This window comes from Henckelia pumila, chromosome 3 (assembly GCF_033568475.1).
Source record: "Henckelia pumila isolate YLH828 chromosome 3, ASM3356847v2, whole genome shotgun sequence".
Taxonomy (NCBI): Eukaryota; Viridiplantae; Streptophyta; class Magnoliopsida; order Lamiales; family Gesneriaceae; genus Henckelia; species Henckelia pumila.
Window position 1 is genome coordinate 56771338 of NC_133122.1, and position 20439 is coordinate 56791776.

General features: G+C 35.2%; 4 protein-coding genes across 9 annotated transcripts; 2 read left to right on the forward strand and 2 right to left on the reverse strand.

The window, feature by feature from the left end:
* Positions 1-520: 520 nt before the first annotated feature.
* LOC140887616 (octanoyltransferase LIP2, mitochondrial) lies at positions 521-4334 on the reverse strand. 5 transcript variants are annotated; one of them, XM_073294997.1, is made up of 2 exons: positions 1851-2436; positions 521-886 (listed from the first exon to the last, which is right to left on the reverse strand). In XM_073294997.1, exons 1-2 carry the CDS (start codon positions 2430-2432, stop codon positions 854-856), a joined length of 615 nt encoding a protein of 204 aa, XP_073151098.1. In that variant the 5' UTR covers positions 2433-2436; the 3' UTR covers positions 521-853. The 5 variants fall into 5 exon arrangements, with proteins under 5 accessions (XP_073151098.1, XP_073151097.1, XP_073151096.1 ...); XM_073294996.1 differs by having other exon boundaries at positions 521-1658; XM_073294995.1 differs by lacking the exon at positions 521-886 and adding an exon at positions 4275-4334 and having other exon boundaries at positions 1660-2435.
* Positions 4335-4708: 374 nt separating this feature from the next.
* On the forward strand, positions 4709-7559 carry LOC140892831 (non-structural maintenance of chromosomes element 4 homolog A-like). The gene is made up of 7 exons (XM_073301839.1): positions 4709-4872; positions 5079-5159; positions 5741-5990; positions 6105-6195; positions 6575-6788; positions 6879-6970; positions 7050-7559. Exons 1-7 carry the CDS (start codon positions 4746-4748, stop codon positions 7308-7310), a joined length of 1116 nt encoding a protein of 371 aa, XP_073157940.1. The 5' UTR covers positions 4709-4745; the 3' UTR covers positions 7311-7559.
* Positions 7560-7703: 144 nt separating this feature from the next.
* Positions 7704-10757, reverse strand: LOC140886595 (enoyl-[acyl-carrier-protein] reductase [NADH], chloroplastic-like). The gene is made up of 12 exons (XM_073293256.1): positions 10490-10757; positions 9921-10030; positions 9778-9833; positions 9617-9701; positions 9474-9521; positions 9056-9130; positions 8877-8988; positions 8720-8771; positions 8574-8625; positions 8434-8491; positions 8163-8261; positions 7704-8082 (listed from the first exon to the last, which is right to left on the reverse strand). The coding sequence occupies exons 1-12, from the start codon at positions 10755-10757 to the stop codon at positions 7931-7933; spliced, it is 1167 nt and encodes a 388-aa protein (XP_073149357.1). The 3' UTR covers positions 7704-7930.
* Positions 10758-13321: 2564 nt separating this feature from the next.
* LOC140886594 (protein NRT1/ PTR FAMILY 7.1-like) lies at positions 13322-16826 on the forward strand. Of its 2 annotated transcripts, XM_073293254.1 has the most exons (6): positions 13322-13751; positions 14643-14699; positions 14775-14892; positions 14982-15199; positions 15296-15855; positions 15935-16826. In XM_073293254.1, the coding sequence occupies exons 2-6, from the start codon at positions 14679-14681 to the stop codon at positions 16815-16817; spliced, it is 1800 nt and encodes a 599-aa protein (XP_073149355.1). In that variant the 5' UTR covers positions 13322-13751; positions 14643-14678; the 3' UTR covers positions 16818-16826. The 2 variants fall into 2 exon arrangements, with proteins under 2 accessions (XP_073149355.1, XP_073149356.1); XM_073293255.1 differs by lacking the exon at positions 13322-13751 and having other exon boundaries at positions 14497-14699.
* The last annotated feature ends 3613 nt before the right edge of the window (positions 16827-20439 follow it).

A 20439-nucleotide genomic window follows, 5' to 3' on the forward strand; every position in this document is an offset into this window, starting at 1 on the left:
AAATGCTTCATCTTGCTTAAATTTCTAAATTTGTTCATGATCTGGCAGATATTTTACACTCGAGTATCTCAATTCATCGTTATCATTACCTTTTAGGGAAAAAAATTATTCAAATATATAGATTTCTTCAACAAACTTTTTACAAATTTTGAGAAATTCATAGGTTTTGAAAGTATCTGGAGTTGCATCATTTCTTTGATTTTTTATGTCGAAAAAACATATTTCAATTGAAAATAATATTTGTATGAGGCGATTTTGCTTTAAAATTAATGAAATATTTCTTTATAAAACTTAAAGCGAAATAGAACTACATAGAATCGGTACCAAATTGTTTTCGCCATGGATTGAGGATTCTTTAGTTAAAGCAGTTTTGTAAGGTCAAAAATGAGATCTCATTCTGGATATTGAACGTCCATCCAATGGTTTGCATATAATTCTGGATGATGTTAGTGGCAGGGGCTCAAAATTTATGAGTTAATGCTGAGAAAAAAATGCAGTTCTTTACTAAGTAGATCCGGAAATCATAATCTGATAAAACTAGAATTTAAAGAGAAGTACATTTGAATTTGATCCCTCTTTCTCCTAATTTTACATATGGAAATTAAGCATTACATACCTACAAAATTACAAAATTCAATGAGAAGGCCGAAAGGGATAAAACTTACAATTTCAGAAAAATTTTACATCAATTTTCAAAAATATTCAATGTGAAATGAACAATTCTTAAGGAAGACCTCGACTATTCTGAGTGGGATTGGAAGAACTCGGAGGCCTTTGCCTCAACCCATTTTCCACAGCTTTCTCAGGCTCTACCATTGCTCCACTCAACGTCCCTTTATTCACAGTAAGTGAATTAACAGAACCCACCAATTTTCTTGAATGAAATCTTCCTCCAGAGGCCAATAAATTCTCCATTCCATGAGACAAATGTATGGCAAAACAAGGGTGTGTGTGCAATTGCAGAAACAATACAAGAACATAAAGAAGAACAAAAGCTAATCTTTGATTGATGAAGTTTCTCATAGCTATGGTTTGAAAGAGATGAAGAAGCAAGGAACGACATCATTGGCATTGCTTATAAAAAGAAGTTATAGTGTGATTTCTTGGCTGTAGCCTCGTGCTTAAGTCTGACAAAGCATGTGTTTCCGTGTAAAAAGTAATCAGCAAATGACAATAAATTAAAGTTCAGATTCAACACAAGATTGAATCTACCGAGTCGAAAAATGTGAATCTGACTCGGCATAAAGAAATTTCGAAGATGTGATACTGATTTGACTACTGTTACGTACCAATGTGCTAGCCAATCTTTAAATATTCAAGAACATGTGCCATGTGGCTTAATCACGAGGGAAGCCACATTACTCACCTTATTAAATTAAATTTTCACGTGAAAAATAAATAATCTTTAATTATGTTTTTTTTTTTACACATTAAACTCAAACCCAAAACATATTGAATAAATTGATTGCTGTAAACTCTGTTTGGTACCAGAATAAAAGCTGGTTAATCCCTCCACTCCAAAAGGATCAATCTCGAGGTTTTATTTAGGCATTAAGTTCGAGCTAGATAAGATCTAATGCATGTGTGCCTAAATGATTCCATTAAAGTACTAGCAAAATGCATATTCAAAATTGGATGAGTAAAGAAAGGAATGTGAGCTGTATAAATAAAATGACCAAATATAAGAAGTCAAGTACAGAGTGTAAAGATTATGATAATTTTAATATTCAACTTTCTTTATCAAATGAATCTACAGATGAATAATCTTTCCAAATAATATCAGTGTATCCAAATGTTCTTACAAAACAAGAAATCAACTGCTCATGAATTACATCATCGGGAGGAAGTACCTGTTTTACTTCGTTTTGCAAAGAAGTGACTTCTTTATCTGCAAGCCCACATGGCACAATGTGCTTGAAGTAGTTCATGTCAGGATTGATGTTGAATGCCAACCCATGAGATGTAATCCCAGAAGATATACGTACTCCGATTGCGCCAATCTTTCTCTGTCCAACCCACACTCCCGTTTCACCTTTTTGTCCAGCACGAGCTTCAACACCGTGTAAAGATGCCAGCTCAATCATCGTTGATTCGAGCTTTTCCACGTACTTTCTTGCCCCTAAGCCGATCTCTCTCAACGAGATAATTGGATACAAGATGGCCTGGTGAGGACCATGGAACGTGACATCGCCTCCACGTTGTGTATAGTGAAGGTCTGCACCCACGGCTTTCAGTTCAGACTCGGAAACCAATATGTTGTGATCAGTTCGCCTTTTTCCAAGAGTGTATGTAGGGGGATGTTGTAGGGACAGAAGAATATCAGTAATCTTGTTTATTTTTCTATTGGATGTGAGTTCATCTTGCAGCTTAAGTGCCTCTAAGTAATTAACTACACCCATCTTCCACACCCCAAGGCGCCGAGAAACCTTCATTTCCTACATGATAGAGATCATGACCATGACAAATACCACAAAAAAGTGATCCAAAGATTGCCTCTGGTGTGCGCACGCACAGAATATGTCGGAGGTAGAGGGAAATAGACATGTTACAGTTGGTTAGAGGATCCTTCAGTTTTCATTCTTGTTTTGTTTTACTGGCTTGGGCTAGGGGCAAGGAGAAAAGGAGTTTTCTTGCAAGTGTCCATCTCTAAGATCATATCTGTGTATATCTTTTTCTATGAAATATATTTTTATTGTTAGATAAAGAAAACACAGAACCAAATTTATCCATTAATCCACAACTTTTATTCTGGCCAAGATTTACCAATCAACTTTGGGAAATCAAAACCAAAAGAGAACACAAACTGAAGAAAGCAAAATTTTTGAACAAACCCTGCAGAAATCACTCCGAGATATACCAATACCTAAAAAAACTAAAAATCTCCTACTTCTCCTCCTCCACTGAGGAGCTTGGGCTACAGTCTATCTTTGGATTTTCGAGCTTTCTATTGGATTCAATACATACACTGAAGAAACATAAGGCAAACTCTTAAACCCGGTAGACAAAAGCACAAAAATAGAAGAGAGGGTTTTACAAACTAACACGACTAAACTAAAACGTTTGTGGTATCTGTGTAAAAAAAATGAGTTCACTCAAAAGAAATAAAAAAAAAAAAAAAAGAGGAAGGTGACAATAATCTCCTAGAAAAAAGTAAATTATATGCTATGTTTCTAAAACTATAATTTCACAGTTTCGCAATAATCCCCATCTCTTGCCTCCCCTCAGCCCCACCAACAACTAGATTACCGGGGGAGCTCACGTCCAGTCCTGAGTTTACTTACAAAACCCACAAGCAATCTGACACCCAAAACATTTGAAACTCAATTTAGAAATATCCAAATTTTATTCAACAGAAAAAAAACAATAAAAGTAATTACAACAAAATTGCACTCACAATACGGAGAGGCCCTCAACCCATTGAAGCAAGATTCAAAATACATAGCTAACCAAAATACAATCTTTTGATAATTCACAACATCATTTGAGAATCAAGAACAATAAAAGGCCGACAAATAATTAAACAAGGTGTAAAAATGGAAATACCAACAATAAATTATGCAATTCGCAGTTGATTCCTCTGGAACCGATTGTGTTCCCTTACATAGAGCGATCTCGTGGTGGATATGAGCATATGATTTTGTGCATTCTTGTAAAAATGAATTAATGGACTTAACGAACATCGACAGAGGCAGTCATCCCAGAGGCAGTCATCCCTTCAATGAGAAAGGTTCGAAATTTCATATTTGGATTTTGTAAAAAGATAGCCAACAAGATTCTTATATCCATTCCAATAATACATACAATCTAGTAATATCTCCATTGGGTAACGATTAAGCTTAAAAAAAATGCAAATATAAGGATTGAAAATAACTGAAGCTTGACAGAAATTCACCCACACAAGTTCTCAAGGGCATTTTGTCAAGCACCCATTTCACAACGCATACGATGAGCAAAGCACGTTCAAGCATGTTGCACACAAGTTTATTTTCCACAAAATTGCTGGCATTCTACAAACCAACCATATAATCTTTTTTGCATCAAACTCATATCACAAACCCATGAAAATTTCATCAAACCAACATCGAATGTCTTCATTTACGCAATTTTTATGAAACGACAGTCAACAAACTCATTAGCTATGACTAAACGCTAGAAATTTCGATGGCAACTACACGAACCCAAAATTCAAGGAGGAAACACAATTACCTTACCAATCCCGAAACCGGCATAAAAAAAAAGAAAAAGAAAAAAGAGAAAAGAAAACAAGAAATTACCTTGTGAATGCCAGTGGCTACCAACTTCGTCTTCAGCTAATCAACTTCCTTCCCCTCTTTCTTTGAGGATAAATCGAAGGCTTTACTGAAAAATATATATATTTGGGCTTTGTAAAAAGGTATTGGGGTGGTTCGTCAAATTTTCAACTTAACTGTAGCTAAAGCCCAAGACTATTTTGAATGTGATCAACAACATTGGCCCAAAATTTATTTGCCCACAGGCCACAACCACACTCGGAGAATATTTTATTTCTTTTTTAAAACAAAACAATATTGAGAGAATCTTCCAAGACACGATCTTTGAAACTTTTCAAACAAGAGGTAACAAATGTAATGGTTTCCCTCCCATGAAAATGAAATTGACTCTTCGAATCACCTCATTAACTGACCGTACACACGGTGAACTTTTCTATAAAACCTTTGATATTCTCAGGTCAACAAGAAAAAAGCACACACGTACACGCACTCTGAATGATGGAAGAAATGTCTGCGATAGAAGTGAAGTTGAATATGGAGGAGTTGTCTCAGGAGGAAGATATTGCATCAAAGAGCAGAACTATTCGTTCCCATTATCGTGAGATAGAGAATCGCATCAATGGTATTGATATTTGGTGTTTTTTGTCGTTTGTAAATGGCCCTTCAGTATTTTGCTCTGTATTGATTCTTTTGAAATAGCAAACGGCATCAACGGGACGAAAGTTTGGTGCTTTTTTGCAAAATGGCCTTTCTTTTTTTCCGATTGATAGTGTTTTTCTTGATCTTTGAAGTTTTCTCCTTTCTGATTTTTTGGGGTGTTATTTGCAGAGGAAAAAGACGAAATAACAAATGGCTATTCGGATAAGTTTATGGCCATCATGAACCAAGTGGAAATCATGCATCAACATGGTATTTTTTATGCTCTTCTCTCGCTCGTCTTGTGCATGTGTTGTTTTGAAGCAGAGATTCTTGTCTGAAATTTAGTGTTTGTAAAAGATATCGAGTCCTTTTACCTGTTAGGCTTGCAGAATGCTGCTGCGAAAGTTTGTTGCAACTGGATCTTGAATCTTGAATCTTGAATCATATGAATATTGCTCTCAGAATTTGTTTTGTTTTGTTTTGTTTTTTTTTTTTTTTTTTTTTTTTGTGTTTGGGCGTGCTTTTTTCTTAATGAAAGGGTCCTACAGAATCAGTGGCACCAAACTTATAATTTTCTTCATCCAAAACATCTGTCAGCATTAAAAATATATGAAAAACGTTTTCTTCAACGCTTATAGGATTTTAAGGTAACAAGATATTAAACTTCTAACAGCTTTGCCCTGTTACTTCGTTTAAATTTTTTTAAAACTAATAATCTATGCACACAAAATTTGTGTGCATAAATTTTTTATCTTATATCCAAAGATAAATTCAAATTTTGATTATTTTAAAATTGAAAAACTAAAATGAACGATTATAGTAAGAGTGATGTGTAAATGTGTGAATTTCAGTCAGCAAGCCTAGGGAGCAAGTAGCTGATGCAGAGACTTTGCTGGGCCTGACAAGCTCTTTGGTGGCCTCTGTTAAGACACATACTAGTGGAGGCGTTACCCCTGCTGAATTTTTATCATGTTTGATAAGAGAATTTGGGCGACGGAAAGGTATCAAGAGAATTTCAGGATCTGATCCTATAATTTCATGGAAGAACATTGGTGATCTTGTTTCATCCATTTTCATGAATGGACATACTTGCATGACAATGTGAGTGTTCTAAAATTACGCAACATTATTTTGCCTCAAAATTTCATTTTTAAGCTGGTGAATGTGCATGTTAGTATGGTAGAATTTATTGATTTTCTTCTATTTTTCCTTCAGGATTGGACCCATGAAAAATGAGCTTAAGCCACGGAAATTGGTTGTTCGTGCAAAACGTTCAAGAACAAAAAGGGATGCAAGACCAAAGGAGGTAGAATGGAAAACTGAGTTTTAGTAATTTACTAGTAGCATATTTTGAACTTCTATCCTGTAAAACCCAAACTTTTGTTTTTAAAAATTTGCAATGAAAGTTGAAACCTTATCATTTAGCGGGCTTGTGTATCAAAGTTGCTGCTTGGAGACATTTGCAGAGAAACTTTCTTTGCATTTATTCATGCTCCTCAGAATCCTTGCTGTTCAGATTACTTTCTGACCATGTTACTAAAACGTCAAGCACTAATTTTTCTTTGATCAATTTTATGCTGTTAAATCTTGGCGAACTCTAGTTTCATTTGATCTTTAAATTTGGTGCTTTTCCATTTACATATGCTTGTTCACTTATCTTTGTCCACAATTGGTTCAAATAACAGCTGGAAAAAGTTGCAGAAGTGGTTATGGACACTGACAGAAACATGCGCACAATGTTTGAGGTATTAAAGAAGGAGAAAAATGCTCCAGTGGAAAATTTGATGTTCAACCGGAATTCTTTTGCTCAGACGGTTGAGAATTTATTTGCACTGTCTTTCCTGGTTAAAGATGAAAGAGTGCATATAGATGTAGATGAAAATGGATCTCAAATAGCAAGTATGCCTCTTGTTAATGTTCTTATGGAAATATTTTGGTTCATATTTTGTAATGCGCTCTTTTGGATTGGTAATGATTTTTCTGTTCCAGTGCCTAGAAATGGTCCTTCTGCAGAAGACATAAAGAATGGAGTAGTTGCTAGCCACCAATTCATCTTCAGATTCGACTTTGATGATTGGAAAGTAAGTGACTAAAAATGTCATGAATTTTTTTGTTGTTGACATCAAAAGTCAAAATCTGATCCTGGCTTATGAATTGTAGCTGATGAAGAATCTTGTGCCTGAGGGGAAAGAGCTGATGCCGCACAGAGATACAGTCTTTGGTGAAGCAAAACAGGAACCAAATTATAATGGTTTTAGCCAAGTTGATTCAATTCCCACGGACTCTCAGCTGATACATGCTCCACAAGTGAAGAAGTTTTCCCGAAACTTTGGCCACATCATGCAAATATCAGAGTTTACTGAAGTTGGCGATGACTCTATTTGTAACTGGAATTGCAAGCGTAAAAGAAGCCACGCATGAGCTATACGAAATGTCGTGAGGGTTGCCGTTTCTTGCTTATTATGATTTCAGCCTGGACTGAAACTTTTGGAATGTATAGTTCTGCCGCAGTAATCTGTAGTTTTTGGGCAGTAATCTGCTCTCGCTATTAGGATTAGATTTAGAAAAACCTTTTGTAGCAAGTGCAATGTTTTACACATTGCAGTATATAATTGATTTTGTTTGTGATTGAAATATTTTGGTTATGGTTGTATAATATATCATATTGTGTTGGCTTGGTGGTATAATGTTATATTTTGTTTTTTAATGGTGTGAAACTGTGAATATTTAAAGATACAAAATACAGTTGAAAATTATGACATTAATAGAGTTTTTTTTTTTGAATTGAATAACTATTACAGAAATGAAGGTAAAATGACGTTACGAAAAATGAAACCTAACATAGGGTAATTTTGTCGTGTCATTCTCACAAATTGAAGCATGTTGCATTTCAATGTGCATTACATTACATTACATTCAACGACTAGCTCATAATAAACAAAATTGACAGATCCAGAGAGAAGACACTGCAAGCCGAGCCATTCATGATTATGACCAAAAAATCCTCTATAATCCAGTAATAAGTTTCCACATAGTTTGGACTAGTTGGCTTTAGGTATGTTAAGGTCTTTAAATATGGGGCTATCGACACCCACTCCCATTGCATTCAAACCATTGTCGACGTAAATGACTGCACCGGTAATGGCGGAAGCCAGTGGTGATGCCAAGAAGGCTGCAGTGTTCCCCACCTCCTCTGTCCAATTGGTGCAAAAGAATATTTAGTTCATGGAAAAGTAGATGCAAAGAACAAACGGGGGCGTCTTCCTGATTTACCTGCAGACAATTCTTTCTGAAGAGGGGCATTTTCTAGGGAGTAATCGATCATCATATCAATAAAACCAATAGCTTTAGCAGCACGGCTTCTTAATGGGCCTGAACTTTAGATACAAGAATCAGCATATGCAATTTACAAGCACATTAAGCTCTCTGCACAACTATTTCTAATTACATATCCCACATGGCTCCACAACAAATTGTTAAGTAGTTTGTTTATTCATGTCAGGCAAATTGCTATGATAGAATAAAAAATGCAAAAGACAAATACCGGCAGATATTGTGTTGACCCTGACTTTGTGTTTCCTTCCTGCTTCAAATGCAAGCACCTGAAGCAATCAATGAATCAATGCGAGAAAATTTTGACAAAAAACAAACAAAAGTAACTATGGTTATTGTTAATAAAAGCACCCTTGTATCACTCTCTAGTCCCGCTTTTGCAGAGCTCATGCCACCACCGTAGCTGTTCAATATTTATGATTAAAAGCTATCTACAGAATTATCAAACTTGAAATAAAGCCATAGCCAGATTAGATATAATGAAAACGTGTAGATACCCTGGGATTATTCTTTCAGAAGCAATATACGTTAGAGATATTGAAGAACCATCTGCAGCAAAACCATTCCTTAAATTCAAGTATCAAATCTCAATGTGATTATATGACTAAATAATCATAAAGATAAATAATAGTTAATATTCTTGAAAAGACATGCCTGGATTGATAAGTGGAAGAAAATGCTTTAGCAAGGAAACGTAAGAGTAACTAGATGCAGATATTGCGGCAAGATATCCCTTTCTTGAGGTTTCAAGCAGAGGCTTCGTAACCTAGTTTTCAAGGGTTTCGTTAAAGAAGCCAACGGATAATACCCACATAGTACTCATGAGTCAGTACCTCTGGCCCATTAGCTAGAGAGTGAACAAGAATGTCAATGCTGCCGAAATCTTGTCTCACACATTCTGCTACTTCCTGTGATAACATTCGAAGCATGACTTTAAGATTAGTCATCTCCATTTTGATTTTTGAGAATTGAGACCACTGTTGGTAATAAACAAATCCACAATATACTTATTTTTTTGAATAACTAATGCTTTTCGTGATTCAAGACTGATGAGACTCGTGGGCCTACAAAAATCGACAAGGGATCTGTGCTATGAACCACGAGAATCATAATCGGCACACGTTTACAACACCAAGAAAGTTTTATGATCAAAGACAAAATTGGTTGTGCTTATAACCGAATCCATCAAAATGACTTAGCCTCATGCAGGATAAATTTAAGAACAAAAGATGGCAAAACTATAAATTGTACCGAGACAGTCCAATTACTTGATCCTGCATAACGTTTATTCGCTTTTATCTGCATAATGGGACATGAAACAAAGTAGCAAAGTTAAAAAAAACATTTTTTTAAATATATTTTGGTGTTGCTGAAATTATATATGTCGAAATTACGTCTTCAGGAACATCTTCAGGAGTGTCAAAAACCGCATCTAATGCATAAACTTTAGTGATCTCCATCAAAGAACCATCAGGCAGCCTGCACAAGAATCTGTCACTTTGCCATGTGGAGGATATGAATTAATCATTAACAGGATGTAAGTGAAAAATCATACACACGAGATTCATCAAACTTCCCACGACGTAGACTAGTTTCAAATATGTTCAATGCCTGCATCACAAATTCCACAATCAGTTCAAAACTCAAGAAAATGGACTTCAAAAATAATGCAGCTGTGGAATTTAGGCATAAACTTACTGGCACCCACGTGCCAAGGAGAATTTCAGCTCCAGCTGCTGCCAATGATTTTGCAATAGCCCAACCATATCCATTATCATCAGCTACACCAGCAATAAATGCCCTCTTACCTATAAGCAGCGTTTACATACCAGGTAAATCATAACATCCACTATCCCGTAAAATGACATAAATGATCTTACTCATAAACAGATCTTCATCACTTGGTTCCATTTATCAGATCAAGATGAATTATGGTTATAAAAATTACATTCAAGATCTAAGAACCGTAACCAGAATCCATGCCTACTTTAGCTGTCATTCAAATTATCCAGATTCTCCAGTAAAAGGTACTACTATTATCGGATCCCTTTAAAAATTGTTGTAGTTTCGTTCACTCTATTTTATAATTAAATGCCTTTTCATTGAGTTTACTTCATGGACCTTTACATAATTACATTGCTTACAGAACCTTGCTCGGCATGGCCTACAAATAATAGCTTACAACCTATGGAAGCCGAAACGAATCATGTGGTTGTATGATATCTTCATGCTAAAATTGTTCTAAAGTAGAAGGAAAAAAAAAAAACCTTTCAAATCAATGGCCAATCCAGATCCAAGCTTGTTTTCACCAGCTTCAGACGATGCCTTGGTGATTATTTTGTTGAGTCTTGCAGGAGATGATGTGAAACTACGTCTGAGATATCTTCCTGATGATATACTTGATAAACTGGACAGGGGGGTTCCTTGGGAATTAGTGCCTACTTTTGCCACACTAGCCCTAAATAAATTTCTTGCTGGTAAAAGAGTTGGTTTCAATGCCGTGATTTGAAAGCTTGACGCTGCAGCAGCTGCCATTTTCTAAGTGCAACCTATGAAATGAAGTCAAATTAAATTAGACCCAATTTGCCAAAAAAAACCAAAAACTATGTTTCAGAACAGCCAGAAAAATCCCAGATATTAGGATGAAGATGGGATGATGACCATCAAGAAACTAAAGCAAGTAATTATTTTTTAAGCAAAACCAGTTAAGTTAAATCGGACGCTACTGTCCAACACAGTTTTAAGCATATTTTTTTTAATTAAAAGCATGTGAATATGTTCCATAACAAGCATTTCCCATTGCAACAGTTCGGTAATACAAAGTAATTCCATATCATACATTCATCCAAAACTTCCACAAGACGAAAGCAATCTAATTCATTTACTCCATCCAAGTCAACTGAAACACTCTAAATCAGGAAAAGAAAAAATTGTGTCCACGGTTGCATGGACAATCAATCTTTAATCAAAAAACTTACCACCCTTTCAGGAAGAAACTTAAACAAATCCGGTCACTAAACAGATGGTGGTTAGGCTATCTAACCAAATGAACTAGGTTTAGTGCCATCGTGTGCATAATTTGCATAGCGAAATTCCCCACCGATAGCTAATACACTATATTTCCTTCCTCATTAGCATGCAAAAAGTTGCCAGACGAACCAAAGCAGTTCAATAGATTCCCCACGTTATTAGTTCATTCGATCAACATTTTACAAATACCAGTTAAAAGTAAAGCACAAACAAAACTAACTCAAAGAGGTATACCTCATTTTCAAAAAATGTAACTTGGACTCTCAAAATCAAACTCAATATTCTTATCTCACCAAATTTCCATTAGTTCAATGTCATTTCCCAGTCCTCCCAGATCTATATTCCTCTCCAACCTAACAATACTGATGATTAGGAGAGGGAAATGATGGAAACACACTCAAATCTGTGAACTTGAGCAAGTTCAAGGCAATTCAACCTGTACAAAACCTCAAACACTAAAATAGTGTATCCACATTCTTCAACTTTATCAACTACATAAAAACTCTAAAAATTAGCGACAACTAGCTGGTTCTTCCCCAAAATTTTGAACCTACTAAGATAATGAACCAAAAATTACACCCATTTCACCATTTTTCTACAAAAATCGGGGCAGAAAGAGGAGGCTATAGACGAGATACAGACCTGAGCTAAACCCGTGCAGAGAGGAGATTACTGAGCGCGGTAGCTGTTGTGGGTTTTTTTAATTAAAATAATATTATAATTATAAATAAAAAAAGGTACCAAATTATCAAAAAATTAAAATAATTTTTTAAAAAAATTATCATAAACCTGATCCAAAATTTCTCCTTTAAATTTTTTTTAGATAATATCTATATAACTACTTTTAAGTATTAAAATTATTATAATTTTCAACTTAATTAAATTTACAAGATTATCAAAAAAATTATTATAATTTTCAGATATTATTTTTTAAATGCTGTAATTTATACATTTAACAAATATAGATAAACTAAAAATAATAATATCAATAATAAGAATAACAATAAATTAATATTCAAATATTCAAATAATAGGTTTTTTTAAGCTATTCAAAAAATAGGTTGAATAATGTGGATTAAGTTATAAAATTATCTTGTTTCTTAGAACTAAAATTCAAGCCACATCAAATATTTATTATTCATCTCACATGATTTTATTTATTATTATGATTTTATTTATTTATTTATATACACACACATTAACCTGCTTTTAGAGTACTAAATATTCGACAAATATTAGAATTGATTTTTTCAATCCGACTAATGCTAAAAGGATAAATTAATAATTTCCATAACTTAGCTAGTAAGATAATATTTGTAATCCATGATATCATATATCAATAATTCACGTAAAACAACACAAAATCTTCATATCTTATTGAACTTAAAGTTATCTGTTTTTTCATAAAAATTTAAATTTATTTGAATATCATATACCCTAAATAATCTTATTGGGATTTAGGTACTCATAACTTATATATTCTTAACTTGCGAAATAAAATAAGATTATGTCATATATATATATATATATATATATATATATATATATATGGCATGCCAGCATCCTTGTCGGAACAAACTAACAAAATAAATTAAATTAAATAGTGCTAAAAATCCGGAGGTAGTTTATATCAAATAGAAACATACGTGGCCATAAATATAATCACAAATTTGAGAAACAAAATTTTAAAATTCTCCTCGTAAAAACAATATATATATATATATATATATATAGAGTTCTTTTATGGTGCCCTACACTATATGCTCACTTCATGTCCACCATGTACAAGTCAACTCATTTATTGCACCGTTCAACTCATTTATTGTACATGATGAGCATGAAGTGGGCATATAGTGCACTATTAATTATATTGTATTCTTTTAAAAAAAAAAAAAAGTACTCTGATCGATTATTATTTTTTTCTTGAACTAAATCGAATATTAAACTTAAGTTTTTTCAAATTTGTTTTCTCTTCAAATTTGTTTTTCCCTATTTCTCGTGAAGTCCTAGTCCAAGTGTCACCAAGAGTTTGTAAGTCAAAACTGAAACCTGGGAGACTGAGTGAAGATAGGAGCTTGATAGGAATTTTGTTGTATCCAAATCTCTTTAAAATCCCAATCTTAGCAGAAAAATTATTAGACATATTCTTTCATATTCTCGTTCGAATCTCATAACTTTCTCTGGGAATTATATTGTTTTAGACGAAAAGGTTGTGATCTTTTCGACTCCTCTTGAGTTCAACATTAATACACATGAGATCTAAGTTTCAGACTTTGTGATCAACGACTACCTAGATCAGTAAAAAAAAAAAAAGTAGCGGTGTCGAGTTTCACCATAAATGACAATAAGTATCATTGGTTTTGAATTTTTCGTGTTGAGTGGAATCATTTTACGGCCAACATCGACACTGTTGATCATCGACACGAGATCTTTGCCCTCCCTGGAATCCGGCACCATACCAGAGCTCCTTGTTCTATCTCTCGTCAAATTCAGGAAAAGGTAATTTTTGTATATTGAATTTAATTTTCTATGTATTATATATGAATATGATAACAAAAATTTATATATTTGTTGGTATGTTGTAAAAAAAAAAAAATCGTGGATGGGCACTGGCAGTGATCATGATGCGCCATGAAAACGAGTAAAAAGTTATATACTTGATTGTTAGACGTTAGTATTCATACTGAATATATATTATTAGGCAAAGAGGTATAGAGTAATTACTTTGATTTATTCAAAATAAATACATTCATGTTAAAGTTTTTCGTTTAGATTTTAAAGAATAGTATTTTGCAAAAAAACGTGACAAGTTAGAGGATTAATAATTAATTGTCTGTTTTTCCTAAAATAGGTATTAGGTAACATACATATATATATAATGTATAACACGCAAACAATATATGTGTTGTGTTGCTCCTTTGAAAGAAGTAAAAGATGAGAGAGACAGCGGTTTCATCTTCAAAAAACTGTGGAAATCCACTTAATAATTTGAAAACGATTCAAGAAAGTGGCATATTTTATGGCCAAAATTAACTCCTGTTGTACTCTTAACATTGCATTCGTCCACTAGCATCTCCTTTATTTAGGTAAAAAAATGATCATGCCTCCACAAAAAATATGATAATGAAAATGACCCGAAATTCCAATAATAACGCATGATTTCATTGCTGCTATATTTTGTGTATAAATGTGCACTTGTTTGTCAAGCATCTTCAAGATCAGTTTTCTGCTTCTTTCCCTTCAAGTCACAAAAAAAAAAAACCATGTTATAGCATATATAATATGATTGAAAATTTTGATATGTTGAAAACTAAAGAATCTTGGATTTGGCACTGCATGCATATCTAATATCAATTCTATATTAATGATTTTGTGTCCATTATGTTGCAGAAGCTTTGATTCACTCCAATTGACTTTCTTACCTTGATGATGGAAACAGCACCAAAGGTTATATATAACCACATTTCTTTTAGTCTAAATTTAGAGTGCACTGTATTATTAATTTATATTTTGATATTTCAGGAAACTGGATCACGAAAGATTCAAGAGTCAAATGGTGAAACAAATGCTGGTTGCTTTAAACCATGCATCAAAAAGAACACTTCAAAAGGAGGCTGGGGCGCAGCATTTATCTTGCTAGGTTCATTTCTCTTTCATTTAATATCCAAATTTTTACCATGTTTTTTAACTAAAGTTTTTTAGATAAATTCGGCTCTTTCAATGGTGCAGTAAATCAAGGCCTCGCAACTCTAGCTTTCTTCGCTGTTGGGGTTAACTTGGTCTTGTTTTTAACTCGAGTTCTTGAGCAAGACAATGCTGCTGCCGCAAACAACGTCAGCAAATGGACTGGAACTGTTTATTTGTGCTCTCTCATAGGAGCATTTCTCAGCGATTCATACTGGGGCCGTTATCTCACCTGCGCAATTTTTCAATGCATATTTGTTCTGGTAACATATTTCATTGTCATTGTTTAAACTAATTCGTTGAAACGATTATATTTCTAGTTTCTCACATAATTTATCACGAAATCTTCGAATTTCCAGGGCTTGGTGCTTGTATCCGTGTCATCCTGGACTTTATTGTTGAAACCTAATGGCTGTGGAGATGGCAAGCAAATCTGTGTGCCAAATTCTTCATACGGCTCTATTGTATTCCACTTGGCTATATACATGGTGGCATTTGGCTATGGTGGCCACCAGCCCACCATAGTAACCTTAGGAGCCGATCAATTTGATGAGTCAAACTCGAAACAGAGAAAGTCCAAGGCCTCTTTCTTTTGCTACTTCTATTTTGCTCTCAACACTGGCTCTTTGTTTTCAAACACAGTATTAGTGTATTATGAGGATACTGGGAAATGGACACTTGGTTTCTGGGCGGCTACGGCTTCAGCCGTTTTGGCACTAATAGCTTTTCTTCTAGGTTCGCCCTGTTACCGGTATATAAAACCATGTGGGAACCCAATACCGCGAGTTATGCAAGTCTTTGTCGCTGCAACCAAGAAATGGAATGTTACCCTTAAAGAAGGCCAGACTTTATTTGAGGTTCAAGGGACTGAATCTAGCATCAAAGGAAGTCGAAAAATTCGTCATACCGATGAATTTGTGTAAGTGTCATAGATAGCTAATATTGTCTAACCTAATATCTTTGAGAGTTTTGAAAGTAGTACTCCCATATTTTTTCAGGTGTCTTGATAAGGCAGCAATAATGACAGAAGAAGACTGCTTGGGCCCAGCTGACCCCTGGCGCCTATGCACTGTAACACAAGTCGAGGAAGCCAAATGCATCTTCCGAATGCTACCAATATGGTTGTGCACGATCATATACTCGGTAATCTTCACACAAATGGCCTCATTGTTCGTGGAGCAGGGAAGTGTTATGAACTCCGAAATCCGCAAATTCCACCTCCCTGCAGCCAGCATGTCGGTTTTCGACATCTTGAGTGTGCTAATCTGCACAGGAATATACAGCCACGTCCTAGTCCCTTTGGCTGGCAGAGTGAGTGGAAACCCCAAAGGCCTAACCGAGCTCCAGCGCATGGGCGTAGGACTCGTGATCGGCATGCTAGCCATGATCGCTGCAGGCTTAACAGAACTCTCCAGGCTTAAGCAAGTGATACCCGGACAGCATATCAGCTCCATGCACATACTCTGGCAGATTCCACAATACGTTCTAGTGGGTGCTTCGGAAGTTTTTATGTATGTGGGGCAGCTGGAATTCTTTAACGGGCAGGCCCCGGATGGGATCAAGAGCTTCGGAAGCTCTCTGTGCATGGCTTCCATTTCTTTGGGGAACTTTGTGAGCACCATGCTGGTGAATATGGTAATGGGGATCACTGCAAAAAATAACAAGCCTGGTTGGATTCCTCAGGATTTGAATACGGGGCATATGGACAAGTTTTATTTTTTGATTGCAGCGCTAACTGTTGTGGATTTTGTGGTCTATGTGGTGTGCGCCAAGTGGTATAAATGCGTGGATCTTGATCAGGCTTCTTCTTTTGATGATGAAGAACAAGGGAAACTCAAGTTGAAGGAGGGTCGTGAGGATGAAATTGTGAATAAAGTTTGAGTAATTATAATCTGGTAGGATGGATATATATATATATATATGATTGCTTAATTCTCGTATGATTCTAAGATTTTATAATAATTTTTAAATAACATGTTTTGTTTTCAAAAATTCTCTTTCTATAAAAAATATATTTTTTTTTCATTAATTTGTTTATTTTTTTGTTTTGATCTATTAATTTTTTAAATTTTTGTTTTGGTACAATAACTTTTAGTTTTCGGATATTTTGGTTCAACTGCTCATATGACATCGAAAAATGCTGGCACGGACCAAAATCATTGAATATTAAAAGTTAGTGTACCAAATTTTGAAAAGCTAATATAATGGATCAAAACAAAAAAAATGAACAACTTATTGCATAAAAAAAAAACGTTTCCCCTTAAAAAAATATCTAGTTAATTAAATCTAGACTAACCGTTTAAAATATTTCATTCAAATTCAAACCATTAACATAGAAAAAATAAAATCCCCAATAAAAAAAAATCATCAGACAAACCCGAATAATGTTGTGCATTGTGCGGGCAATTTGGAGATATATCAAAACAACGTAACTTTGAACATTGATTCTTTTTTCGAAAAAGAATAAGCATTAATTGTAAGTGACGAGGCCGGGTCAGGTCCATATATATGGACTGCCGATGTTTCCCACCTCAATTGGATCAGAGCTCGACTTGGATGTGAACATTCATTTTCTAAATTAAAAAAAAATGTTTTATTTTTTATATATATGTTTAACACTTATCATCATCTTAAAATACCAAACACTTATCATCTTATAATATCAAACACATAAATAACTTTGATACCCTCGAAAAAAACTAGCTCAACTCATCGATGACTCTAAGTCTGAAAGCCCTCACTATCAGCTTCAGGTTGGTTAGGGACCTCGGCTAAGCTCCCCCATCATCTATTTCAGGTCGGCTCGGGAGCTCGGCCTAGTGAGCTCGAAAGCTCGGGAGTTCGGAAGCTCAGGAGCTTGGTTGCTCGGGAGCTCGGAAAAGATCCCTCGCATCTTCCTCCGATGACCCTATGGAACGAGGTCGGGTCGGCCCAAGTGAGCTCCCAAGGTCAGCTCGGCAAAGCTTGCCAACGGCACTCTGATGCTATTGTTCAGGTCGGCCCCGAGTGAGCTCCTGAGGTCGGGTCAGCCCAAGTGAGCTCCCAAGGTCAGCTCGGCAAAGCTTGCCAACGGCGCTCTGATGCTATTGTTCAGGTCGGCCCCGAGTGAGATCTTGAGGTCGGGTCAGCTCAAGTGAGCTCCCAAGGTCAGCTCAGCAAAGCTTGCCAACGGCGCTCAGGTGCTATTGTTCAGGTCGGCCCCGAGTGAGCTCCCGAGTTCAGGTCGGCCCCGAGTGAGCTCCCAAGGTTCAACAACAGCTCACTCACCACTTTTCCAATTTTGCTCATTAGAGGGCAGAAGTATAGTGTCTTGATGTCGACAGTCAATTCAGATAAATCGTATCAGTGTTTGCTTTGCGGGACAAGATTTGGGCGAGATCTCCGCCTAAATACTCGGGATTACAATCCCGTGATTCTTGGGTTTTTGATAAGGAAGGTAAGCGCCAAATTCGGAGATCTCTCTTATAAATATCAGGTTCACTTTCATTATTTGGATTCCAGTTTTTGCTCTCGATACACACACTTCACTCACTATATTTCGCTGTCCTCGCTTTTGACTTGAGCGTTGGAGGGAATACGCCGGAACATCTTCCGTCCTCCCCCTAACACTCTTGTTTGTGATTTTAGGTCACCCTTAGCTCATCCCAAGAATTGTGTTAGCTCATCCCATGAGTTGCATTAGCTCACCAGCAGGTCACCCTTAGCTCATCCCATGAGTTGCATTAGCTCACCAGCAGGTTGGAGGAGTTGTATTATGTAAAACTCGAAAATATTAAATTATTAATTATGGAATTTGAGAATTAAATTCCATATTATGGGCTAATATTGATTTGAGAAGTTATGGAAATGATAGATTTAATTTCCGAGCTGAAAATATTTAATTTGAGAATTTACGGATTTTGAGAATTAAATTCCGAGAATTCTTAAATTAAAAGAATAAATATTCGATTTGAATATTTATGGAATTTAAGATTAAATTCCATGTTTCGAAAATTAAAGAAGATTAATTTTGAAGATACAACCCGATCAGGGACTGATTTGCAAATATCGAAGTTTGAAGGGCTAGAATGCAAAAGGCCGGGATTATTTAATTAATCCGAATTTATTTAATTTTAATCCGAGTATATTTAATTTGGGAATATTTATAGTTTCGATTTAAATTCTAATATTCTTAAATTATTTTGGATTGAAATTGAATTAAAACGAAGGCCTAGGACTGAATTGCAATTAATGAAGACTTGAGGGGTTAAATTGCAAATATGCAATACATATCCGATTTTTAATCAGATTTATCAGCATGATACATGTATTCCAAATGTGGAATTCAGAATTTTCAGAACAGAGGTCGAGATCCTCTTCCTTTCTTTTGATTTTTGATTTTCGAAACCCCGTAACTTTTGATCCGATTGTCCGATTTCGATTCCGAAAAGTGTTTTGGAATCCTTGCGACGAGGACTTCAATTTGGTGTAAGTATTTTTATGTTTCACATACATTTCAAAATCCGTATGTTGGAAAGAACATACGTTGAGCATGAATCTTGAGTTTTGATGGTTTCTATCATTCCGTATCGACGTCGAATCTGTTACTTGAAGCCGTAAGAATTCTAATGAGTTTTCAAAGCATGTATCTTGAATTTAGACTTCTGATATGCTGGGAATATGGTTATTCAGCTGATATGTGATGATTATTGTTAATATGAATATTGAAATGAAGTTCGAATTGATTTCGATATTTTGTCGGTTATCGATTTTCAATCGCTACGCCGTCGATTGATGATTTGAAGCCGTTTTGATAGCCTATGACTGAGATGAGATGTTCTTTTAGATTTTATCGATGATATAGAAATTTTATTTCTCAGTTTCAGACTAGTTAGAAGGCTAACGAATCAAGACTCCGAATTCGAACCAAAGAAGAAGATGTGAGGTTTGAAATGATGTTGATTGACGATATATTGATGATTTTGATTCGATTCCAAAATGATTGACTAGAATGAAGATTGATATGAATGTTTTGATGCTATGTTTCAGATTTGAAGCGTTCAAAACAGAAGAAATACGAAGGTATAATGACGACATCGCGAGTCAGGGATTTGAAACTTGAGAATGACGTTTCTTGAGTTGTTCCGCCAAAACCACATACGTATTTATTGTTTTGATTTGATTTTGATGTTGTCGATCCATCTCAGGTAGTGGATCTTTGAGTTTGAGTCGTTATGATTACGATATGATATGTTATTGAATTGATTCTATGCCAAGGTCTGAGGCGGTCTTATTTTCGAGTCAAGAATGACTACGATAGATGGATATCCATGTCAAGATCGGTTACGAATCTTGATGGCATCGATGATATATGAATCAATTTTTAATCGAGATATGCGTTATTTACTCTATTGTTGAGTCGTTACAAATAGAGTTGATATGATTTATTTAACGCTTTATATGTCAATTATACTAAGAATGTTTTCTCACCGGAGTTTATCCTGCTGTTGCTTTGTTTTGTATG